The sequence below is a fragment of the Gadus chalcogrammus genome, chromosome 11 (assembly GCF_026213295.1).
Source record: "Gadus chalcogrammus isolate NIFS_2021 chromosome 11, NIFS_Gcha_1.0, whole genome shotgun sequence".
Taxonomy (NCBI): Eukaryota; Metazoa; Chordata; class Actinopteri; order Gadiformes; family Gadidae; genus Gadus; species Gadus chalcogrammus.
This window is the reverse complement of record NC_079422.1, coordinates 20,796,426-20,822,620: the sequence shown is the minus strand read 5'-3', so window position 1 is coordinate 20,822,620 and position 26,195 is coordinate 20,796,426. Positions and strand designations below refer to the sequence as shown.

Genomic DNA, 26,195 nt, shown 5'->3' with positions numbered 1-26,195 from the left:
CTGCATGGCGTCCCATTCATCCAGAAACTCTAGCTCTTTATATCACTGACAGTATTGGCGAGGAATACAGTCAGTCATAGTCATACCGTTTTTGCTTTTTGAGTCCAGCATCAAATGGTTAAGTTTAAAGTTTGGTTATTCCAAGATAAAAATTAAAAGAAACTATTGCATACAAAAATGGAACACAGAAAGTATAGAGGTAAAGTTAAATTGAGTGAAGTATCAACTTCATTTTTGGAAGTGGGGGAGTATGGTTGGGAGGTCCAACGCGCCCTCACCTCATTGAACCCTAAAAATAGACACGTTATAAACGGCAATAAGCTCATCGCGCCAGGCCTAGTTATTAATTAATTCCAATACTAATTTTGTAACTCATTGTGTTAAATTGATTAAGTTATGGAGCAGGTAAAAGGGTGACCGCTGCACCCATTGGTTCAGGTGCAGAGGGCGTGGTCCGGGGCCGAAATGAGTGAGGAAGTATCTCCGGGGTGCATACTCCAAACATACGGCACTATCCCACTGAGTCGCCCTGTGCTAAAATCCGTTCTGTTCCACGATCAAATCGAGTGGTCTTTAATTGGGGGATTAGCAGGCGGTTCTTCAGGGCTCACCTCAGGAATATTAGTGGTGGTTGAAAGATGTACTCTGCCGCATATACCAACGAGGTGAGTGGAGCTTCTAATTCCTGATCGACCCAGTAGAAGACGACATTTTCTTCTTCGCCTTTGGTCTATAAATAAATAAATAAATAAATAAATAAATAAATAAATAAATAAATAAATAAACAAATATAAAGGTTGGAAACATAAGAAGACGTTTATAGTCACCCTTTTATTAACGCCTTGAACAATCTAGTGTAGATCACTGTAAATATTTCATAAACACTTTGTATTCATGTTTACGAGGCAGAATGCACCGCATTACTTGTCACTTATTCAGCGCGACTTTTAATGGATGACTCTGTGGACGCGACCTATTCTCACTCCTCCAGGATACCGTCGCAGAAAATACCTTACTTTCTAAGAATCTGCCCTCATCTTTTAGTATCAAAGCCTTTTCCGCCAAAGGAAATCATTTACCAGATCTTTCAAAGGTCGGTTTAATATTTTATATTTTGTGTGTAACTTCCTATATTTGATTTTCCCTTCCTCTTCTTCCTTTGCAATTAGGAGTCACATGCCTACCCGTATATAGTCCATGTATTTTATCACATACAATATGGTAAACAAAGTATTCAATATTGGGCCTTGTCTTTTTTTTTAGCTCTGTTCCACAGACGACACTTCCAGGGACATGCAGGATCTTGTTCAGGTGGTCTTGTCCTCCTGCCTTTCGGTCCTCATAGTTTTTGGGCTCGGCTTCAGTTGCGGAGGTTCAGTTTTATAGTTTGGGTTACCACTAATCTACAGTGGGCCTATTCACATTTGGTATTGCAATACAACGTCGAAATCATTATATTGAGCTCATTAACCCCGTTATCCTAAAGTGACTTTTTTTTTAAAGGGCCCCTATCCATTCTGCTTTTTCCTGACAACGCAAGGTGGACACGCACACTTGTGATGTCACTAACCCTAAGGCATCACTGATATCATTCAAGCCTTTTTGGTGACCCTGAGGCCCCTGAAGGTATAAACAGTGTGTGCACATTGCTTTGAAACCTGCTCTTACCTCGCCGAAGGGGGGGGGGGGGGGGGGGGGGCGGCGGCTACTGGTCTTCTCTGACCCTGGCTGGATAATGCTAGATCTGTACTAAGCGCCCTGTGTGTTTGCCCTTTAGGCACATGGCTCTTCAAGGTATAATGGAAAAATGTGTTTGTACTCTTTAAGGGGGCAACTTATACTACTATATTAAACCATGACCTCTCATTGAGTGAATGTTTGGACTCAAATCACACACATTCTTCGAGATTGGTTGACAAAAGTAATTAAGAGAATGAATTCATCGAGGAGATTCCACTCTAAACTTGTAGGCCGCCTTTTCTTCTAAACCACTGTTTGTGTGTTGACTGATGGCAGTAGACCCTACCTCATGTATTTAACATAGAAACCTGGTTTTGGATGTCCAAGAAGTCAAAGACTGGTTGACAATTTCATTGCGATGGACGCTTAGAAGAGAAATCCAAAAAGGAAAAGACAACATCAACACATGCTTGTATTCTAACCTTGCAGGCCAGGTAATTTTTTAGTTACAATGCTGGCGACTCAGTAGATCACGGTGGAGGTGTGCATTGGAGCGTGTGTGAAAGCATTCCAGGAAGGAAATAAGTGAGTCATGTAGCAGACCAATGCTGTCATGCAGTAGATGTCATGCTACATGTAGCAGATGTCATGCTACATGTAGCAGACTCATGCTACATGAAGTAGGCTCATGCTACATGGAGTAGGCTCATGGTACATGGAGTCGGCTCATGGTACATGGAGTAGGCTCATGCTACATGTAGCAGGCTCATACTACTTGTAGTAGACCTACTATCATGAAGTAGGAGTAACGCTATCATGGAGTAGATGTTGTTTAGTAGATCTCGACTATCGTCTAGTTATTGGCAGTACACAAATTACTGACACACACATAAACTCCCAAGTTGTGTGTTTCAGTTAGATTATGTAAAAAAACTTCCTCCTTATCAAGGTGTTTTGACCTTAGACCCTAAAACAGCTATAACGGATAGCGACTGAACGGAAATCCGTAGTAGTTGTTTGTCATGGCGGGCAGTGTATTCATTAGCTTTACGTTTTAGGGGCTCCCAAAATGTCAAATAGTTACAAGTTCTCGTTATCGCATCATGGTGTTTCTTTACTCCATGGGAAAATGTCGAGGGTAACTAATGGATAAGTGAGGTTCTGAGGTGAACACTCAGCACCTCACACTGTTCCATCAGTGAGTCACCCAACTGTGGGGAGCTGACTGTGGAGGAGCTTAACAAACGTGTTTAGTAGGATTATTGTCGATATTATTCCAATGACTTATGCCTATGAAAGCTCTATTTATTCCACTACTCTGATTTTGAATGTTCAATGTTTTATTATCTTCTGCCTCTAATTCTCTCTCTAGCTCGTAAATGCCATTCTTCCTGCATTCCAATACCCATACTACCATTCCATTTAGTGTGCAAGAAAAATATTCAGCATGTCCCAATACCCATGGAAAACAGTATGGAAGATTTGTATCCTCTCTCCAGGTGTGTGCCACAGTTCAGGAGTTGTCATGCTCCTGATATTGTTGCGTCAGAGCCACACCCTTTGACTTTACTTCTTACGTTCGCTAGCTGTCAAACTAGTTTGTGTCGGACAGTGAAGATTTTTCGTTACACAGTGAAAACGTCAACAAATTGTCACGTGGATACTTACGTCTGTATTGATGAACATTGGGAATAGAAATACTTTACAGTGGAAACATTGGGAATTACAGTTGAGCATTGGGAGTTTGAATACTTGACACAGTTGAGCATCGTGAGTTTGAATGCTGTGCAGTTGAACATTGGCAGTTTGAATACCATACAGCTGAACATTTTGAATTGGCTTCTTTCTGGGAGTGGGAAGAGGACATGGAGATGAAGATGTGTGATCCTCAGTCTCTCACACAGCGCTCCGTGTGACTGATGTGCCGGAGTACTGTGTGAGCCTCCGGATTCGCTCCTCTCATTCCTCTCACTCTGCTCTGATTGCTGCTGGAGATTCCACTTAGAAAGCCTGTGTGTCAGAGCCGTGTGAGAACAGACCATAATGAGCAGAAGAGCTCATAATAACCAGGAGTTATCTCCCTCCGTATGTAATTGAGGCCCGTCTTGAGGGGGCAGCACGCCTGACAAATAGATTTTATAACAAAGTGATCTCTAATGACCTCGGCTGCTCCTAGCTGGCTGCGGGGCCCTCAATTCATCCTGTAATGATCACTAACTGGCCTAATCTCACACACACACACACACACACACACACACAGACACAGACACACAGACACACAGACACACAGACAGAGAGAGACACACAGAGAGAGACACACACAGAGAGAGAGCGAGCGAGGGAGAGAGATGCCGCATTAGTGTAGAGTTCTTTGAGCACCAGGCTGCCTGTCTTGGCGGGTGACTGATCTGGTTGGACCTGTTCTGCCCTAGCCTGTTGCAAATCGGGGCTGGTTGCAGATCCTAACATGTGTGTTGCTTATTTCTTCTTGGACAAATACGGTGTGTAGGTAGCATTAAAAGAGTCCCGCTGATCACTACAAGATCAAAGCCTTCTCCAACCGCTTCCTGTGGAAATTAAACATGCTCAGTCCAACATTATTAAGTCCATTAATTTGCAATAACTGTTCCATTAATGGTGCATGATGGTTTGGACTATAATGCAGTATTTTTTTTCTAACACGTGTGTGTGTGTCCAGAACCACCATGCTGAGCGGGTGGACTTCTTGACCAATCGGGATAAGAGTCCGTCGAAGAAGAGGACGACGGGGGTGGTGATCGGCGTTCTGCTGGGCGTCCTGGTCCTGTCCGCCGTCGCCGCCTTCCTCATCTGGTTCTTCGCCTGTGAGTGGATGGGCGCCCCCTGGTGTCGGAACATGAAACCTTATATACCCTGGAAACCCCCATGTGTCTGTGGGTGCCTGGGAGTGGATTGGTTAGGAAAGGAGACAGCCCTAGTAGTCTGTAGGAAAGGAGACAGTGTTGGTAGTCTGTAGGAAAGGAGACGGCGCTGGTAGTCTGTAGGAAAGGAGACGCGTTGGTAGAATGTAGGAAACGGGACAGCATTAGTGGTCTTCTGAAGAGAGTCCTCAATGTGTAGTCGAGTGTGGGTTCTTACCCGTTGCAATGTGGTAGCTTCTCTAAGAAGTAACACTGAACCCCTCCATCAAAACCCCATCCATCACATCTCCATCCCCAGCTACGTCATAACATCCCTCCATCACATCCCCTCCATCACATCCCCCCATCACATCCCCTCCATCACATCCCCCATCACAGCCCCGCCTCCATCACAGCCCCGCCTCCATCACAGCCCCGCCTCCATCACAGCCCCGCCTCCATCACATCTCCATCACCATCCCCTCCATCAAAGCACCTCCATCACATCCGAAGGCGAAGCTTACTGTCTCTGCTGTTCAAACCTTTTATAATGTCCCCTTTACTGTCAAACACACACTCGCTCACAGAACATGTTCCCAGGTTGGAGCGCTCGTTACCTTTGCTGTTCAGACATTCAAAAACGTCTCTTTCACCGTGTGCTTCTCCCCTCAGTCAAAGACGCCACAGAAGGCGGGAGAATCAGCAAGCGCCGGGCAGGAGCCGTGCAGGTGTTCAGCGGGCACCTTACGCTGGAGAACGTGGAGTACGATCAGAAGCTTGAGGACACCCGGAGCCCGGAGTTCGGGGCCCTGGCGGATGACCTGGAGGAGATCGTGAGTTGGCTCGGTGTTCCTCTCAGATATTTCCCTACTGACACGATTTAACTTATTTAGCTTCAGATAACAACGGTCTGTGCTGTCAGCTTAGTGAGTGGTTGAATGAGGTAGTAGTGTGTGTGGATGAGGCATAGGAAACCACAATCTTAAAGGGGACATATTAAACCATCAGTCTACCAGCCTACCCAGTGGACTGAGTAAACGTTGCTCATCTATCCAGCACACATTTAGGTGGACATGCCCACTAGTGATGTCATATGGGGCAGATTTTCGAAACAGCTTGTCACACCTGGTGGTATAAGATGTCCCCTTTAACAAAACCTGAATAACCAGAAACAACCAGAGTTCTGGGTGAGATATATGATTGTTATTTTTCTATGTATTCTTGAGCAGAGTAGTGTGATGGATACGATATACAGTCATATGAAAATGTTTGGGAACTCTCAGCCTGCATAATGATTTACTCTGCTTTCACAAAAAAACGATAAAAGTGGTATGTCTTTCATTTACCAGGAACATATAAGTACTGGGGTGTTTTTCAAAAAAAGATTTTAGTGAATCAGTATTTAGTTGTATGAAATTAAATCAAATGTGAAAAACTGGCTGTGCATAAATATGGGTATCCTTGTGATAATGCTGATTTGAATGCATGTAAAAACATGTAAAACTGATGACTTGAAACACCAAATTGGTTGGATTAGCTTGTTAAGCCATAGACAGGTGTGTCAAATCATGAGAAAAGGTATTTAAGGTGCATAAATGCATTTGTACGTGTCTTTGACTCTCTGCTTGTTTACGGGAAGGCTACAAGAAGCTTTGCCAATGGTTTCAACTGTAAATTTCGACTGTAGGAAATGTTGTCAGGAAATGGAAGGCCACAGGCACAGTTGCAGATAAATTTAGGTCTGACAGACCAAGACAAATATAGGAGTGGCATTGGCGGAGGATTATGCGAATGGTTGCACACATTCCACAGATCACTTCCAAAGACCTGCAGGAACATCTGGCTGCAGATGGTGTATCTGTACATCGTTCTACAATTCAGTGCAATTTGCTCAAAGAACTTCTGTAATGACGGCTGATGAGAAGGAAGCCCTTTCTGCGCCCAAACCAGAGACTTTTTCGCATGGAGAATGCAAAAGCTCATTTAGACAAGCTTTGGACTGATGAGACAAAAATTGATATGACAAAAAGCGCTTTGCATGGCGAAAGAAGATCACTGCATTCCAAGAATAACACCTGCTACCTACAGTGTTAAAGTCGAGGGTCAGATGAATTCAACCCAGTATCAACAGATTCATCAAGATTATGTTCACGCATCAGTCGAAATGCGTGAAAGGGGTTTCGCAGGGGTTGGACGTTCCAACAATACAGTAACCCTAAACACAGGTCAAATTGTACAAAGGCATTCATGCAGATGGAAAAGTACAATGTTCTGAAATGGCCGTTAAGGGTTAAGAGGGGTTCCCAAACCTTTTCATTTGACTGTATATCTATAGATATACAGATATTATGTAGAAACGGATGTTAGTAAACATAATGCACACATACTTTCAAATATATGCACTATTGAAAAGTTTCAAATAATAATGCAGTAAACTTAATTTTGAATACATTTTCTTCAAACTGAAAACTATTAGAATGCAGTAGCGTTGTAGCACCACTAGAGGGCAGTGCACTGGCGCTCCAAACGCGTCCGCCCCACTGGCCGCAGTGCTTCCACACCATTTCCGGTTAACAAATAAAATAATATATTGGTTTAAAGCTTTTAAAATCTTTCCTAAAAGCTTTGGTGTCAAGGTTCTTTAAAAGACATAGTTCCTCTATGCCTTTTACATTATTGCATCACATTTTAATAATGATGATAATACTCTATTCATTTAAACAATATTTATACAAATTGTGTTACTTTTTCATCTGATGTATCACTTACTCTTCAAGTTCACTAGTTCCAAATACACAGTGCAGAGCAGGACGAGAGTTTGAAGAAGTAATGACTGCTGTCACACCTGTTGAACAACTGTTTTCCCAGCCCACTCGTGGTTTCAGCTAGAGGCTAATCTCTTAATTGCCGATGCCGTGGCCGCATGTCTCTACGCGGCACTCTGTTTCAAATTCACCTGCTGCTCCGTTGAGCCTTAGCACCACAGGCAGAACGGTGGAAACACCATACATGGGAACACCCTCCATGCCACATTCTTCTCATACTGTCGCTAGGAAATACTAATCTCACATTTCTTACAAACAGATGGCGGCCACTTACAAGAAGGATCCATTCCTCGCCGAATATTACACCAAGTCTATGATCACCGCATTCAGGTAGGTCTGTCCACCACGGCCCTGGCGCTGTCCTGAGATACTGGTCCTAAATGGTCACTTAACGGATGGTCCTCCATACTGTCCTCCTTACTGTGATGGAGATGAGTGTCGTTAGATAGATAGATACTTTATTCATCCCCTTGGGGCAATGCAGGTGTGCAGTAGCTCACAAAGTCTGTATACAGACCTGTTTGTCAATTGTCCAAACCAGTAAAAGTAAATCAAATAAGTCAATAAAAAGTGAGCAATAATGTACATAATTGAAATTGCCTATAAAAAAGAGCCAGAGGTAGATGTCTGGGACGCCTGCAGACATTTACTGCCCGACCTTAATATTATCATTAGACGTATGATTAGAAGTATTATTATTATGAAGGTAGTGTTATTATTGATTGTTATTCAGAAGGTTTCATGGAGTCCTAGATGTGGAGTGTTTCCTTATTTAGAAACAAAATGGCCGTGTTGATACACGCAGCGAAGCGTCTCTACTTGGCCTCACTCCCTGTGCCGTCCCATGTGTCTCCCAGTGAGGGCGTGGTGGCGTACCATTGGGCCCAGTTCGACATCCCGCCCAGCGACCTGGAGGTGCTGCCCGAGTTCACGGAGGAGCTGATCCAGGAGAAGCTCTGGACCGGAGTGCAGGAGCACGGCAGGAAGAGCCGGCAGAACATCCAGATCAAGGAGGTCACCGCCTCGTGTGAGTACAGGGGACTCGCTCGCTCGCTCGCTCACTCCGTCACTCTCTCACACACTCTCACACTCGGTTCTCACACACACACACACTCAGGCGCTCGCTCACTCTTTCACTCTCTCACACACTCTCACATTCGGTTCTACCACTTTCACTTCTCACAAACATACACAAACTCAGGCGCGCACTCATTCATTAACACTCGCAATCACTCGCACTCGCTCCCTTTTTATAGTTAAGTGTCGGTCCCAGACTGGGAGCAAGGCTGTTAGGATTTTCTCGTAGTTGTTGTCATCAGCCCAAATTAAATCATGAACCGTTTACAGACACAATTAATTGGAGGTTCTGTTCCCGAAAAGGAGATATTTGGTTCCATTTTTTGACAAATATCGGTTGTTTTTGTTTTTTTGTTCCTTGAATCGAATCCGAGCTCTGGTTGAGACTGAATTTAGACTTTATTAAGTTGAAGAACACTGACCACCAGATAACAGCTGGTCTCAACGCTTTATGCCTTTTACTGTTTTCAAACACCCTTTGGTTCGGATCGGGGATGCACAGATTTATCGGCCGTATGTCGGTATTGGCCTATCGGAAAATAAGATGCCATTCAGCGATGGCATTGTCCGATGGTTATCGGTTGTGTCTCATCGATTTTATCATGTGAAAGGTTATATTGGAGGTCGTTTCATACATGTCTATGAATAAATGTGTGCTCATTCAGTGATGCTGTGTTGAACAGCTGCAATGCTTTAGAACCCTTTTCTAAAAAAAATATATTTCTTAGTTTCCCGGGCACAAAAGGGAGCATAAGTAACAACAAAACAACTTAATAAAAAAACAAACAAAAATAAATAAAATAAATACCAGCCAAATTGTTATTTCAAACATTGGTATCCCCCGCATTCCCCAATGTGCTTCCCTCCCTCCACGCAGCGGGAGGAAGTGGCACAGAAAAGAAATACAAAGTGCAACCCAAATATTTTAATCCCTGTGCATCAAATCTTACCTCCTGCGTAGCGTGTTGACATGTCCTTACCTCTCCCTCTGCATCCCTCCCCCTCCTATACGACTCCCTCCCTCCCTCCCTCCCTCCCTCCCTCCCTCCCTCCCTCCCTCCCTCCACCTTGTCTCCAGACACGGATCCTCGGATGGCCAGGAATTCCAGAGCACGTGAGTGGAGCCTTCAATCACCCTGCTGCTGTAATGTTCCAGCTGGGTAGACCTCTCCACTCCTCCCTCTCCCTCCCTCCCTCCCTCTCTCCTCCCATCCCTCCCCCTCCTCCTCCCCTGCCAGTCTGATGCTGCGGCAGCAGTCAGAGATCGAGTTGCCAGAGCCAGCCCTCATCTCTCTCTTCCCATCCCTCAATCTATCTCTCTCTCCCATCTCTCTCCCCCATCTCCCTCCCCCATCTCTCTCTCCCATCTCTCTCTCCCATCTCTCTCTCCCATCTCTCTCTCCCATCTCTCTCTCCCATCTCTCTCTCCCATCTCTCTCTCCCATCTCTCTCTCCCATCTCTCTCCCCATCCCTCCCTCCCCATCTCCCTCTCCATCTCTCCCTCCACATCTCTCCCTCTCTCTCGCCCATCTCCCTCCCCATCTCTCCCTCCCTCTCTCTCCCATCTCCCTCCCCATCTCTCCCTCTCTCTCTCCCATCTCCCTCCCCATCTCTCTCCCCATCTCTTTATCTCTCCCACTTCTCTCCCTTTCACTCACAACTCTTCCCATCCCTCCCATTTCCCCCAGTCTCTCTCCCAGTCTTTCCCTGTGTGCCAGTGATGTATAGCTCAGGTGTGATTGCTGCAACGTTAGATTCTGATTAGTATGCATTGCTTAATACAACTCCCTAGCTTTTAATTCCTCCAGTCGTTGACACACTCTGTTTACTCCGCATGTGATGTCTCTATGTAAATACGTGGGGCTGTGATTTAGCCTCCGCGCTCCGGTAGCCTGCTAGCATCGCATCACAAACAGGACCGACGCGCCCGTATGCATGAGGACTTTAACTACCTTGATAAAAAAAGAAAGCGCTGACTGGTCAAATTGAGGCGTAGCCCAAACTCATAAATACCAGTGATTGATTGACTAACCCCCCACAACCCCCTCCCCACCCCCCCCCCCCCCCCTTAGAGGAGTGCTTCTCCCGCCTGGAGGCCACAGACGTTGTGCAGACCTTCGATTCCCCGGGCTTTCCCGTGAAATACCCGGCCAAGTCACGCTGCCAGTGGCAGATCCGCGCGCCGGAGAACCACGCCATCTCCCTCCGCTTCACCCAGTTCCACGTGGAGGACGACTGCTCCAACGACTTTGTCTCCATCTACGACTCGCTGAGCCCCGACAGCTCTCAGGCCATCACAGAGTGAGTCTTTACTGGGGAGGGGGGAGTGGTGATGAGGGCGTGGTCGCGAGGGTGTCTATGGCTATGGGGAGAACTCGGTTTATCAGGGGGGCTCAGGGAATGGCCAACCTCGTTCTAGGCGTTCTCCTCGTTCTCCTTGTTCCGGGCGCACTCGCGGTTCCAGGCGCTTTCCTCGTGTCAGGCATTCCAGGCGTTCTCCTCGTTCTCCTTGTTCCAGGCGCCCCCTTTCCAGGCGCTCTCCTCGTTCCAGGCATTCCAGGCGCTCTCCTCGTTCCAGGCGTTCTCCTCGTGCCAGGCGTTCTCCTCGTGCCAGGCGTTCTCCTCGTGCCAGGCGTTCTCCTTTGTCCAGGATTTAGTCAGTTGATCAATGGGGTCGGTAGGGACTAAAGCTACAGTCCCTCCTAAAGTGCAGAGAAGATGTAGTCGATGGGACTCTCTCCCAGCCCAGGTTATGGGACGAGGCCTTCGGGGTAAAACTTCCAGAAGTACTTCCTGAAGTAGACTTTCTAATGTTCAGCTGTGATTATGATAATGACCCAATTCAGATCAATGGCGGGAGTATTTTTAGATCCAAGTTATTAGTGTTTCACCAGAGGGGGAGTGTGGATCTGAAAGGCGGATGTGCGAATGGAAGCGCCCCCCTTTGTTCTTCTGGCTGGTCCCATTGTCGCCCTAAGCCCGACTCTCTGGCTCTCCGATTGAACACGGGGAACGGACTCGCGCTCCCCGTGATCAGAGCGTGGGGGACGGAGAACGCATCAGGAAGATTCCCAGAGGAACGGCCGCAGCGAGCGCTTTGTGTGGCGCTCCGACGCGGGGAGGGACGCGTGAGGTTGAGCCGTTTCTGTGTCACTGTGGAAATATGTTCCACTTCATTCATCTCACTGCATCCGTGATCACATCTTCCTCCCCTCTTCTTCTGTGGTCGGCCCCCGGTGTCTTGGCGCCGGCAGGGGTCCCGGCTCGTGTCCCCGTTGTGTGGTTCACTTTTTGGGCCGCCGTGTGTTGTCAGTTCGGTGGAGGAAGGAAGAAAATAAAAAAGACCCCCTCTTGAAATCCCATCAGGGCTGCCAACCTGCTGCTGTCTGATAGGAGGGGGAGGGAGGGAGGGAGGGAGGGAGGGAGGCACAGGAGGCTGTAGTGAGGGAGGCGATCGAGAGGGGAGGGTTGGAGGGAGGAGTGAGTGGAGGGAGGGAGGAGAGGCGGGAGGGTGGAGAGGGAGTCGTGAGGAGCGGATGGGGGGGAGGGAGGTGGGGGGGAGGGACGGGAGACGGGAGACAGGAGGGTGGGGAGGGAAGTCTAGGGGGAGGGAGTTAGGGAGGGGAGGGAGCTTGTCTCTCTCCCTAGTGCTGCATGACTAGCTGCTGCAAGGCAATTTCAAGCCCCTTCGCCAAACACAAACACGGGTTACCAGGCGATGCACACGGTTTCATATTGTTGTTGAGCGTTCCGCCTTATTCAAGGTGACACAGGGTTTATGAAAGCCCTAATGTAATAGTTCGTAACGACGTTATCCCCGCGCAGGTAGATGTATCGCTCACCGAACTTTGAGCTAATTTACCCGTTTGACTTTGAAACTCTCCGGCAATCGCTTTCTGCCCCCGGCGAGAGAGTTCCCCTCTGTTAACCCCTTCATCTGCCGAGCTCCAAACAAATGTTTTCTCCGACCGTTTGAAGCCAAGCTGAAGCCTTGTTTTATCTCCTCCTGCCCGTCTCCCAGGAAGTGTGGTCAGAGACCTCCCAGCAACCCTCTCCAGGTGGTCTCCTCCAGCAACATCCTGCTGGTCAACCTCATCACCGACAGCTCGACCCAGAGGCCCGGCTTCAGGGCTGAGTACAGCCTGATACCGATATCCACACGTAATGCAGCCGCACGCACGCACGCGCGTGCGCACGCACGCATGGCCAACGAACAAATGCACGCATGCACACACATACGCATGCACGCACACATGCACGCACGCACGCACGCATGCACGCACGCATGGCCAACGAACAAATGCACGCATGTACGCACGCATGTATGCACGCACGTACTTATGGCAAACGCAGGCACTCTTGCACGCATGTATTCACGCACGCAAGCAAGCATGTTCTCACACAAGCACCCCCACATGTATGCAAGCACGCTCAACACACACGCACGTCGACACACACACACCGACACACACACACCCGCATGGCCAACACACACACATGCACGCACGCACACGCCCAACACGCACACACATACACACGTCCAACACACGCCCCGGCCAACACACACACACACACGCACGCACGCAACAGAGTCTGCCCACCCAGTACCACGTCTTACTGCGGCGCCTCCCAGTGATGTATTGTGTTTATGGCCTCTCCCGTCACCGTGGTGACACGTAGCTCATTATCCAGTACCCCTCCCTCCCCCCCCCCCCCCCCCCCCCCCCCACCCGCCGGCCCACCGCCCAATTTAAAAAGGTGTCATATTTTATTTTCTCAGCCAAAAGCTGCGGAGGCCTGCTCACGGACGTCCAGGGTGAGTTCAGCTCCCCTCACCATCCCAGCTTCTACCCCCCCGCCCTGGACTGCAAGTGGACCATTCAGGTTTGGCCCCCTCCTCCTCCTCCTCCTCCTCCTCCTCCTCAGCCTGCCAGGAGAGAGAGAGAGGGAGCCAGGGATAGATGGATAGAGAGGGAGGGGGAGAGACAGAGAGGGGAGACGGGGAAAGAGGGAGGCAGAGAAAGAGTGTGGGAGGGAGACCGGGATAGAGGGAGACAGAGAGGGAGAGGGGGATAGATAAATAGATAGATAGAGAGGGAGGGAGGGAGAGAGGGAGCCGGGGATAGAGAGGAGGGAGACGGGGATAGGGAGAGAGTGTGCTGAGACAGCAGTGCTGAAGCCAAGCTGCTCAGCACCTCCTCTATCTTCATCTGTCAGCCTGCCTCCTCCTCACCCTCTCCCTCACCTCCTCTCCCTTTCATCCTCTCCCTTTCCTCCTCTTCCTCCCCTCCTCCCTTTCCTCCTCCTCCTCTCCTCCCTGTCCTCCTCTTCCTCTCCTCCTCCTCTTCCTCTCCTCCTCCTCTCCCTGTCCTCCTCTTCTGTTGCTGGTGTTTTTGCCGTGGCCAGAGCCATGCTGCAGTGCTCTTTTTTCACTTCCGTCAGCTTTTCTCTGTCTCTCTCTGTCTCCCTCACCCTCTCTCTCTCCCCCTCTCTCCCTCACCCCGTGTCAGAACGTGGTGGTGGCTTTTTCCATTTAATTGAACACGTGCGTTAAACACGTTTGTCCATGTGACATGTCTGTGCTCATGCGCGGTGTAAACTCCTTGCCGTCTGGTTGGGGAGTACACGCGCATGTTGCATGATTTGTAAAGGTGTGGATGTGAGTAGATGTGCATGGTTTAGGATGTGAGAAGATATGCAAGAGTTAAGATGCGAGAATATATGCATGGTTTAGGAAGTGAGTAGAAGCGCATGGTTTAGGATGTGAGAAGAAGTCCACGGGTTAGGATGTGAGAAGATGTGCATGGTTTAGGATGTGAGAAGAAGTCCACGGGTTAGGATGTGAGAAGATGTGCATGGTTTAGGGTGTGAGGAGATGTCCACGGGTGAGGATGTGAGAAGATGTGCATGGTTTAGGATGTGAGAAGAGGTCCACGGGTTAGGGTGTGAGAAGATGTGCATGTTCAGGACTGTGAGAAGGCATGCATGCTTTAGGATGTGAGAAGGCATGCATACTTCAGGATGTGAGAAGGCATGCGTGCTTTAGGATGTGAGAATATGTGTTTCCGTATGTGTTATGACGGGCATGTTTCAGGATGTGAGAAGAGGCGTTTCTGGATGTGTTTCAACGGGCTTCTGGATGTGAGCAGGCATTCCCATTTGTTCTCCTAGGTCGCCGCTGGGCAGAAGGTGCGTGTGAAGTTCAACATGTTCCGGATGAAGGAGCCGGGGGTGGATGTGCGCGAGTGTCACAAGGACTACGTGGAGGTGATGGGCCGCAAGTAAGTGTGTGTGTGTGTGTGTGTGTGTGTGTGTGTGTGTGTGTGTGTGTGTGTGTGTGTGTGTGTGTGTGTGTGTGTGTGTGTGTGTGTGTGTGTGTGTGTGTGTGTGTGTGTGTGTGTGTGTGTGTGTGTGAGAGGTGCCTCGCACACACACACACAAACTGCTGCTGACGAGCCGGCTGTCGCTGTTTGTGGTCCACTCCGCCGTCGGTGTGTGTGTATGAATCGTTGTGTGCTGCTCTGGGTAAAAGCCTGTGCTGAACGTAAAACGTGTCCCAGGTACTGCGGAGAGCTGTCCTCCCTGTCTCTGACCAGCCCCACCAACACGATGGACATCTCCTTCCACTCGGACGAGTCGTACACGGACAAGGGATTCATCGCCACATACAACGCTTTCAACCCCAAGGACCGTGAGTTCTCAGAGACCCCCCCTCCCCCCCACCCCCGCCACAACCCCCCCCACCCCCACAGCCATAGCTCACGGGCTTGTAATGTCCCCCACGTCAAATATGTGTTGGAATTGGGGAGGAGGAGATGGTGATGGGGAAAGAAAGAGAGAGAGAGAGCGAGAGGGACCCAGAGACAGACAGAGGATTGAGGGTGTGTGGGAGAGTAAACAGTCAGAGGAAGCTGTCCACAGACTGCAGTGCGATGACACTGGCTAATCACCAGTGAGCCTCTCCACGGGCCCGCCTGTGTCAGTCAGGCCCACTTGGGTTCCCTCGGCCCCTGCCCCGTCTGATCTAAATGGTTTGTAATTGCCCCGATCAACTGGGACACGCAAATGGCTGCATGACTGATGGGGACATATTTAAGTTGTCACTCTCGGTTCACACCCCCACCACCCCGTCGTCGCCCTCTCTCCATCCGTCCATCCCCATCCCCCTCCCCTCATCTCTTTCCTGTCCTTATTGTTGTTGTGACCAGCTTGCCCCGGCCTGTTCGCCTGTGCGGTCGGAATCTGCATCGCCAAAGACCTGAAGTGTGACGGCTGGAACGACTGTGGTGACATGAGTGACGAGATGGACTGCAGTAAGCACTGACACGGACTCACTCACTCACTCACTCACTCACTCACTCACTCACTCACTCACTCACTCACTCACTCACTCACTCACTCACTCACTCACTCACTCACTCACTCACTCACTCACTCACTCACTCACTCACTCACTCACTCACTCACTCACTCACTCACTCACATTCTCTCACTCACTCACTCACTCACTCACTCACTCACTCACTCACTCACTCACTCACTCACTCACTCACTCACTCACTCACTCACTCACTCTCACACATACTCACTCACATTCACTCACTCACATTCACTCACTCACTCTCACACATACTCACTCACATTCACTCACTCACTCACTCTCACACATACTCACTCTCACTCATACGCACTCACTCTCACACATACTCACTCTCATAAACTCACTGTCACTCACTCACACACTCACTCACTCACTCACTCACTCTCATACACACACGCACCCCTACAATCCCTTGTCTTTCTACTCTCCTGTGTGTACTTCCTTCATTTGAAGGATTCCTCTGAATGATTGGACCAACTCTAACTTGCCCCCCCAGAGTGTGAGAAGGAGCAGTTCGCCTGTGACAACGGCATGTGCAAACCCAACTACTGGGTGTGTGACCGCGTCAACGACTGTGGGGATGACAGTGACGAAAAGCAGTGCAGTAAGTGACTCCTGTCCGTTCAGTCTCTCTCCCGTCTCTTTTTGGTCGCCTGTCTCGCTCAGATCTCTCTCCAGTCTCTCATCGCTAATGCTTAGCTAATAGTGTTAACATAAAAGGTGCATCATGTGCAGACATTACCTCATCAGTAATGGAACCATGTGCCTCTTAATCACACTCGCGCACAAACGCATTTGTTTGTGTGGTTACTTTTCAGCATGATTAACCATTGTTTGTGTGTGTGTGTGTGTGTGTGTGTGTGTGTGTGTGTGTGTGTGTGTGTGTGTGTGTGTGTGTGTGTGTGTGTGTGTGTGTGTGTGTGTGTGTGTGTGTGTGTGTGTGTGTGTGTTGTTCCCAGGCTGTGGCGACAACGAGTGGCGCTGTGGTGACGGAACGTGTGTCCCGCAGGACGTGGTTTGTGACACCAGGAAGGACTGTGAGGACGGCAGTGATGAGGCCTCCTGCAAAGTTTGTACGTTTCCACAAGCTAACTTCTCTATGGGTAGCTAGCTTCCCTCTATGGGTAGCTATTCCCAGAAAGGGTCCTATGTTCCCAGGTATGTATGTGACGGGGGAACATGGGACCCTTTTTCAAAAAAAGGGTCCTATGTTCCCCGGTCTTTTACTTTTTCCACCACTACTGCCAAATTCAGGCCGAGATATCCACCATTGCATGCCTTTACCTTTTGTGGAAGAGGGAGAGACGTTGGAGAACCCGACGCAGTCTATTGATAATATTGTTATGACCACGTAAGAGGCAGTGAATGAAGCATTGATTAGACAGAGATTTATTAGATAGGCCTACCTAATAAACCGTTGCAACACGGTTTACCGTAAACCATAGGAATGCCGTTAAACAAACCCCGAGAAGCCCAATCCCTACGAGAGCTCCCCGCGCTACGGCCATCCGGATGCGCACAGAGCTTGTGGCCGTGATATTATGTATACAATTATATTATATTATATACTATTATATATAAAGCTCCGGGAGTCGCAAACGGCAACAATCACTTTCTCCTCCATGCTGCGGTTCACCCCGGACTGCACTGAACTGAGTTGGCCGGTTGAACGCTGATTGGCTGTTACGTTACACATGTCACTCAGTGGCCACGCTGTTGAACGCTAATTGGCTATCATCACGCGAATGTCGCGTCAAACTTTTAATATTTTTAAAGATTGATAGATTGCGGGGAACATAAGACCCTTTTCTGGAAAAGGGTCCTATGTTCCCCGCAACAGTGGGGAGTATAGGACGAAAATAGTAGTTTTGCCATCACTACATTCTGAAGTTTGGCTTGATTTATTGTTCTCCCTCTTTTGCACACCAATTCTCTCTCTAAAATATAAGACACTCATACAGTACTTCTTTCTGTTGAACATATCAATGTTATGATATGTATGTTCATTAAATGAAGCCTCCTTCACCACGAAGCGATCAACTGACCCCGTAGCAGTTCACCATTCGGCTGCCATCTTGATCCAAAAAGTAGAAGTTACTCTGTGCTGAGTCTGCTACCTCCCTCCTCTCCCCCTCTCTCCCCCCCAGCCCCCGGGATCTGTTCAGACTACAGCTTCAAGTGTAAGGACAAGAGCTGTGTGAACAAGGTGAACGCAGAATGCGACCGAGTCGCCGACTGCTCTGATGAAAGCGACGAGACGAACTGTGGTAAGAGAATCACCTTCCCATTTTCTCTCTCTCCCCCTCTCTCTCCCTTCTGACTGCAGTGCTTCTAGCGTCACCTCATCTGGTTGGGAACTGAATGTGAGCGCAGTTTGAGAAAGTGCGAACTCCTCTGCTCGGCGTGAAGCGATTTCTAGAAAGTTCTGGTGGCCCCGGGGCGTGTCAGGGCTGTTTATTTATTCCTCTTTCACTCTTGACAATTCTGACACATTTTTTGGTTTTCGCTTTTTTCCGCCGGAGGGTCTTGACTGTTTTTATTTTGGTCTGTCTGTCTGTCTCTCCCCTCTCCCTATTCATCTCCCGTTCTCTCCCCTCTGCCTCTTGCTCTCGATCTCCCCCTCTCCCTCTCCTCTCTCTGTGTCTCTCTGTGTCTGTGTCTCTCTCTCTCTCTTTCTCTTTCTCTTTCTCTTTCTCTCTCTCTCTCTCCTGCCCTGTGGCAGACTGTGGTATCAGACCCTACAAGCTGAACCGCATCGTGGGGGGGCAGAACGCCGAGCTGGGGGAGTGGCCCTGGCAGGTGAGCCTTCACTTCAAGACCAGGGGTCACGCGTGCGGAGCGTCCATCATCTCCGACCGCTGGCTGCTGTCGGCGGCCCACTGCTTCAAGACCATCAGTCCAGAGTGAGTCCAATGAGAATACTAAAACAACACAGCATTCACTACACACTGCTTCAAGAACGTCAGTCCAGAGTGAGTCCAATGAGAATACTAAAACAACACACCATTCACTACACACTGCTTCAAGACCATCAGTCCAGAGTGAGTCCAATGAGAATACTAAAACAACACACCATTCACTACACACTGCTTCAAGAACGTCAGTCCAGAGTGAGTCCAATGAGAATACTAAAACAACACAACATTCACTACACACTGCTTCAAGACCATCAGTCCAGAGTGAGTCCAATGAGAATACTAAAACAACACAGCATTCACTACACACTGCTTCAAGACCATCAGTCCAGAGTGAGTCCAATGAGAATACTAAAACAACACACCATTCACTACACACTGCTCCCGGGCCACCAGTCCAGAGTGAGTCCAACGTCAACACTGATAACACCTATGGGTACACACACGCTGCACTGTTCACCACACTCACTCCTAGACCTCCAGCCCATAGTGAGTCCGACATAAACACTATCAGAACAGACTCCTCACTTCACACTGTTCCTTGACCTCCTGGGTATACCCATGCTGCCTTGTGCGCGGTTTCATTTCGCGCTGCTAGGCAGCCTGGATTCCATGGATCCGATTTTCACCTGAGATAATCGGACCAATCACAGAACGGGGAGGGACGGCAAGACGATGACGATGTCTATGCGACACACCCATCGCCTTCTTCCTCGTCGAATTTCTGTCGCTCTACATGCGTCATCTGGTATAATTGATACGATTGGCTAAATACAGACTCGTATGATAGACATTCGTAGCGCCCAATAAAGGGCTGCGGGCAATCGTAAACCACGCCACAAATATGAGAAAAGGAATGTGTGGTTCCCAGACCTCTCCTCTTCTCAATGTAGATTGAGATGAGGTCTGGCGTTAGCCAGGCTACCTCCAGCCCTTTGTCAGTCCAATGTGAACACTATGATAACACACTGTTCACTACACACACTGCACCATTCAGTACACACTGTTCCCTACACACTGTTCACTACACTCTGTTCATTACACACCATTCAGTACACACTGTTTCTGGACCACCAGAACACTGTTATTATTACACACCATTCACTACAAACTGTGGCTGGAGCTCCAGAGTTTTATGATAACAAACCATTCACTACACACTGCACCATTCACTGCAACACAACAGCACAATAGCGTCATTCGCTGTGATTTAGTCAAACGCGTTTGGTTTATTTGTTTGTACAGAGAACAAGCTGTGCTCTCTATTGTTCTATTATTCATCGCATTATTATTCATTATCCCACGATCTGATTATGCAGGATCCTTTTTATCTATTTAAAAAGATTCTGTGGGGAGGAAAATAATAATATTTTGCACAGCAGCGGACCATTTATGTGCAAATGACACGTCTGAAAACGAGCCCTCGACGAACAACCTAATTAAAAATACGATTTAGGCGAGGGGCTCGTTCGTCTGAAGGTGTAGTTCACGTAGTGGCCTGTAGGTGGAGCACTAGCTCTGTCTGACCTCGTTCTCCTGCGAACACAACCGAGCTCGGAATCAGAGAGGCAACACTAGAAAGCATTTCATCAGCTGGGCTTTTCACCAGTGCTGGTGCCGTTTGGGTCGGAGGAAAATGTTTTAATATTGCTCAAATATATGTAATACGTATAATACTAACATCATTATATTGGGTTTTACATGACATGTATCTGAATTCGCTGTAATTTTGGATTAAAGCACTTGCTGGATTACCTAGTAGTACACAGTAGCGCCTCTGGATATAGACCTGCATGTGGGTCGGGAACATGTGCAGGAACATGTTTCCACACACGTGTTGATAACTAAAATGAGGCACGGTACCCAGTCTGGTCTTGGCCTATCAAACTTCATTCTCGTCGTACCTCATCCTAGTGATGATCGGTTCTATCATACCTCTCCCTAGTGCTGATTGGTCCTTTCGTACCTCACCCTAGTGCTGATTGCTCAGGAGGTAGAGCAGGTCGCTTTGTAAATTCCCCGCCTCACCCCTCCTCTCCCCGCCTCACCCCTCCACTCTTCCCCGCCTCACCCCTCCTCTCCCCGCCTCCCCCCTCCTCTCCCCGCCTCACCCTCAGGAACCACATGGCGTCCAGCTGGCAGACCTACAGCGGCATGCAGGACCAGACCAAGCAGACCGGGGTGGAGCGGCGGGGCCTGAAGACCATCGTCAGCCACCCGGACTACAACCCCATGACCTACGACTACGACATCGCCCTGCTGGAGCTCAGCGAGCCGCTGGCGTTCAGCAACACCATCCACCCCGTGTGCCTGCCCGCCCCCTCCCACGTCTTCCCCGCCGGCCTCCCGTGCTGGGTCACTGGCTGGGGCACGCTGCGGGAGGGAGGTAACGGAGGGGCCGGCCCGCGCACTGAACTATAGATGTAGAGAGATAGATCTGTGCATGCACCCATTTACATCTATAGATATAGAGAGATAGATCTTTACAGGCACGGATCTATAGAGAGATAGGTCTATGCATGCACCCATTTACATCTATAGATATAGAGAGATGGATCTTTACAGGAACTGAACTATAGATATAGAGAGATAGATCTATGCATGCACCCATTTACATCTATAGATATAGAGAGATGGATCTTTACAGGAACTGAACTATAGATATAGAGAGATAGATCTTTACAGGCACGGATCTATAGAGATAGGTCTATGCATGCACCCATTTAAATCTATAGATATAGTGAGATGGATCTTTACATGCACTGAACTATAGATATATAGAGAGATAGATCTATGCATGCACCTATTTATATCTATAGACATAGGGAGATGGATCTATACATAGACTCGTGGATCAATACAGATAGATAAATCAATCCAAAGATGGATACGATACGTATAGATAGACATTGATTGATGGATGTAGTGTTCTTATTGTGTGTGTGGTGTTGTTTTTTGCTCTAGTTGCTATGAGTGACCAGCATTTTGTTTAATTCCTATTTGTTTCCTTCTCAGTGGTGTACATTTGTAATATAATAATACCATATTATAGTATATCATTAATGTGGGGATAGTATAAGGCCCACCTCTTTTCATCTTCTCATGAAGAACTACCATCCTCTTCATCATCGTATCTGCTCATCCCATGATGCCCCCTCCCAACCTTCAGTCCTAATCATCCCTCTCTCCCATCATAACATCTCCCCCCTCCAGTCCATCTCTCCCCCATCATAACACATCTTCTCCCTCTCATCTCTCTCCCCCATCATAACACATCTCCCTCACATCTCCCCCCCCCCCCCCCCCCCCCTCCTCTCTCTAATCACCTCCATCATGTTCAGGCCCCTCCCCCCCAGGGACGCCACTTACCCCTTCATTAGGCGACTGCTAATCCTGCCCATTAGCTCCTTTGATGTTCGGGAGAACAGAGAGGTCATGTGACTCCACCAGTGACCCCCTTTCGATTCCTGGAACACTCACTCACTCACTCACTCACTCACTCACTCACTCACTCACTCACTCACTCACTCACTCACTCACTCACTCACTCACTCACTCACTCACTCACTCACTCACTCACTCACTCACTCACTCACTCACTCACTCACTCACTCACTCACTCACTCACTCACTCACTCACTCACTCACTCACTCACTCACTCACTCACTCACTCACTCACTGACTCACTCCCTCACTCACTCTCTTTGTCTCACTCTCTCTTTCACTCAGTCTCTCTGTTTCCGTCTCTATTTCTGTCTCTATCTGTCTGTCTGACTCCCTCACTGTCTCTCTGTCCCTCTCTGTCCGTCCGTCTGTCGGTCTCTGTTTCTGTGCCCTCTGTCTCTCTAGTTCCGTATGTCCGTCTCTTTATTTCTGTCTGTCTGTCTGACTCACTCACTGTCTGTCTGTCTCTCTCTCTGCGCCCCATCTACAGCCATGCGTGCTTCCAGGCTGCTCCAGAAGGCGGAGGTGAAGATCATCAACGACACGGTGTGCAACGTGGTGACGGAGGGCCAGGTCACCTCCAGGATGCTCTGCAGCGGCTTCCTGTCAGGAGGGGTCGACGCCTGCCAGGTGAGACTGCACCCTAGCCCCGCCCCTAACCCCACCCTTCTCCGGACACACCTTCTGATGGCGGCATTGTCGGCTGGCCTCGTGTCTTGAAGCTGAACTGAACTCGTACTGTTTGTTTTCTGTCTCTCGCTTCTCTCTCTCTCTCTCTCTCTCTCTCTCTGTCTCTGTCTCTGTCTCTGTCTCTGTCTCTGTCTCTGTCTCTCTCTCTGTCTCTCTCTCCCTCTCTGTCTCTCTCTCTCTCTGTCTCTCTCTCTGTCTCTCTCTCTCTCTGTCTCTCTCTCTGTCTCTCTGTCCCTCTCTCCATCTCTGTCCCTCTCTCCATCTCTGTCTCCCTCTCCCTCTCTGTCTCTCTGTCTCTCTCGCCGTCTCTCCCTCTGTCTGTCTGTCTCTTCTGTCCCTCTCTCTCCGTTCCCCAGGGTGACTCCGGCGGGCCCCTGGTGTGTTTCGAGGAGAGTGGGAAGTGGTTCCAGTCGGGCATCGTGAGCTGGGGGGAGGGCTGCGCGCGCCGCAACAAGCCCGGCGTGTACACCCGCGTCACCAAGCTGAGGGACTGGATCAGGACCACGACCGGGGTGTGACCCCCCCCCCCCCATGTAGGCAGACCCCAGGGGGGCTCCAGACCCGTCTCTCCAGACCAGTCTCAACACGGTCTAATCATCCAATCAGGGACGGGGGGGCTCCTCGACCGAAAGAACACTTTGATTAGGCTTCATAGCCCCCCATTGAGACTTTGTTCTAGCCATTAGCTTGCTATGTTTTGGACATTTTCTCTTATTTTGAACAAGGAAATGTGTGTATTTAGAGACGCCCCCCCCCCCCAATCCACCACAAAGAATGCCTTATCCAACCAAACCTGAATGCCTTATCTGTCCATGCTCGGGTATGGCCAATGATAGTTGAGACCTTTTTTTTTTTTTAACTTGTATATGTTTTTCTATTTATGTCATGACTCGACTCCATTCTGTGTGATGGCACCAGTGTGGACCGGTCCCATCAGGTATCCCACACTGGCCCACCCACTGATCCCAGTGATGCGCCGCTAAGCCCCGGACATTATTGGGTGTGAGGGGTCAGGTGACCGCTCCCTGGCCCGGGATCAGTGCTTCTACCCCAGCCTCAGAGTCTGGATGCACTGCTGGGCGCTGCGATGCCTGTCTGCACGCGGAGCTCTGACCGGGGGTCCCCATCTCCCCGTTGAGAGCTCCAACCAACAAATGAGGTTGTTTTTTTTTACGAGAGGCCAAAGAAATTGATAGGGTTGTTTTTTCCCTTATTTATTCTCTTCCTTTTTATTTTGTCGTTTTTTCATGCCAATTTTTTAATCAGAGATTTAACCCATATTTGATTGAATATGATTTTACTCATATTTTACCATGGATGTAATTAATATATGAATATTGAAATATCAATACTCCGGTATTGTTTTTTCATCGCAAATTGCGTAGGGGACCTTTGTGTTGTGTAAATGTGGATTGTCTAACACAACATGACGGCGCCTTGTGGTGTTAGTACGCAGGTTAAGGGGCCATCTTCAACATGTCGATTGTTTATTTGTTTATTTGTTTCTTTTTCCCAGGGATGAATTTTAATGGCTTCCAGTGTGTTTCTATGTGTAATGTTTTAATACGAGCCGATTTAATGAGAATAAACGAGCAGGATCAGAATGTTAAGTGGCCGCTAATTAGACGACGGTATAATGTATCTGCGATACGCGCTCATCCAGCCAGCGCGCTTGTTATGTTGTTGTGTTTTGAAAAGTCCCTTATGTGAGACCTGCTCTCCTCACGTGGGGGGGGGGTTGGCTGGGTGTGAGGTACTCCCCTTCTCTCTCTCTCCCCCCCCCCCCCCAGGTTAACCGTGTTCGTCTGCCTGGGCAATCGCATCCGGTGAGGTTAGGAAGTGGGTGTTGGGAGGCTTCATGTGTGGGGGAGGGAGAGAGGCGGTTAGGAGAGGGAGAGATATATACTCCTCTTGCCTCCCGCAGGTAAACCGGGCCAGTCCTTGTACCTGGGCAACCGCATCCTATTAGCCCAGGAAGAGGGCTTGGTGCCATCGTGGGGGAGGGGGCTACATGCGTAGGGAGGGAGAGAGAGAGATGGGGGTGAGTGAGAGGAGAGACAGGACGAGAGGGGGTCCTCATTTGTCTTCATTAAAAAGCTCCGCTGGGGGTAAAAGAAAATCAACAAAGACAGCGGTGCTAATTTTCAGTATTCATCACGGCGGCTGCGGAGGACTTGTTTGTCACTGTTTTTCCCCCCCCTCACTCCGGGGGGCCACCACTGCGGTCGGCTCCCAGGATCCACACACACGCAGGGCGGTGCAGTTATCAGAAATGGTTTTATTTAAATATAAATATGTGTACAAAGTTACAAGCAACAATAGCTCATTTTTTTTTTTAGCAAATAAAAAGTCTTAATACATTATTAAAAAAACAACAAAAAAATGGCAATTAGTTGTTCTTCCTCCAAAAAAGGTAACTCTGCATTCGGTGACTGATTAACGAACTGAACGTAGATGTGGAGACTCAAATCAATATATAGTTACATATGTATATAATATAAAGGTACTTTACAATAGAGCAGCTCACTCGCTGTACATTAAGGCATATATAAAATATAAAAATAAAGACAAGCAATGATCCTTCATGGTGGACTGGGTCTCCCGGTAACCGATGGCAACGGATGGCAGTACAGGATGGATGGATTGGGGGGGCGGGGCCCGGTGCAGAATGTCTCACAATGGGGATGGAAACAAACACTGGAGAGTTTCACGAGACGCGTCGTTTGCATGCAACAGAGAGAGTTTGAGCGCACCCCGTCTGTACAAGTGTTCAGTCCCTCGACCTCGCGGCCGCTCGCTTTTCCTTTGCCTTCTCTTGTAAACATTAAAACTATCTGTGTTGCAAAAACCAGAGAACGGACGGTTCCAAAATGGCACTGTTTCGCACACTGTAACCAATCACAATCCATTGGGTTTGAGGACTGTGTTCGGGTCTATTAGGTTGATCCAGATTGCCAGCACAACCAGACCACCTATGTTTGTTCTAGTAATAGTCTTCAGCCAATTTCAACTCGGGAGATTGCAGAAGGAAAAAGCGTTACCCATGTGCCGGGCAGTGGTTCAAACCGCCTTCACCCCTCCCCCCATAACTCCCCCTCTATAAAACGACCACCATCTTTGGGTTAACTTAACCTCACATGATCATCCAGCATAATACAACACATACAGTTTACAAAGTCTCGCGTCGACAAGAAAGGCTATGATACACACTGCGGATAGATCCACCTTTTATCCTTTTAGCGAACTGGTCTATCATGCTTGGGGGTTTTTAACCAGAAAGGATCTTCGTAATAAGCTCTGCT

General features: G+C 48.7%; 1 protein-coding gene across 1 annotated transcript; it reads left to right on the top strand.

The window, feature by feature from the left end:
• The first annotated feature begins 466 nt into the window (after window positions 1-466).
• On the top strand, window positions 467-25,922 carry st14 (ST14 transmembrane serine protease matriptase). Its single transcript, XM_056601931.1, has 19 exons — window positions 467-665; window positions 4,379-4,523; window positions 5,232-5,392; window positions 7,644-7,714; window positions 8,242-8,411; window positions 9,540-9,575; window positions 10,535-10,763; window positions 12,484-12,623; window positions 13,243-13,346; window positions 14,634-14,743; window positions 15,023-15,153; window positions 15,671-15,775; window positions 16,340-16,447; window positions 16,803-16,916; window positions 17,991-18,110; window positions 18,566-18,746; window positions 20,876-21,144; window positions 22,694-22,833; window positions 23,250-25,922. The coding sequence occupies exons 1-19, from the start codon at window positions 639-641 to the stop codon at window positions 23,409-23,411; spliced, it is 2,523 nt and encodes an 840-aa protein (XP_056457906.1). The 5' UTR covers window positions 467-638; the 3' UTR covers window positions 23,412-25,922.
• Window positions 25,923-26,195: the final 273 nt, after the last annotated feature.

What these genes read in the sequence shown, in the direction of transcription:
- st14 (XM_056601931.1), top strand. Translation starts at nt 639, where the DNA reads ATGTACTCTGCCGCATATACCAACGAG. An exon ending in CGGATGACCTGGAGGAGATC is followed by an intron (nt 5,393 to 7,643) that starts GTGAGTTGGCTC and finishes TCTTACAAACAG; the next exon opens with ATGGCGGCCACTTACAAGAA. An exon ending in AGCTCTCAGGCCATCACAGA is followed by an intron (nt 10,764 to 12,483) that starts GTGAGTCTTTAC and finishes CCCGTCTCCCAG; the next exon opens with GAAGTGTGGTCAGAGACCTC.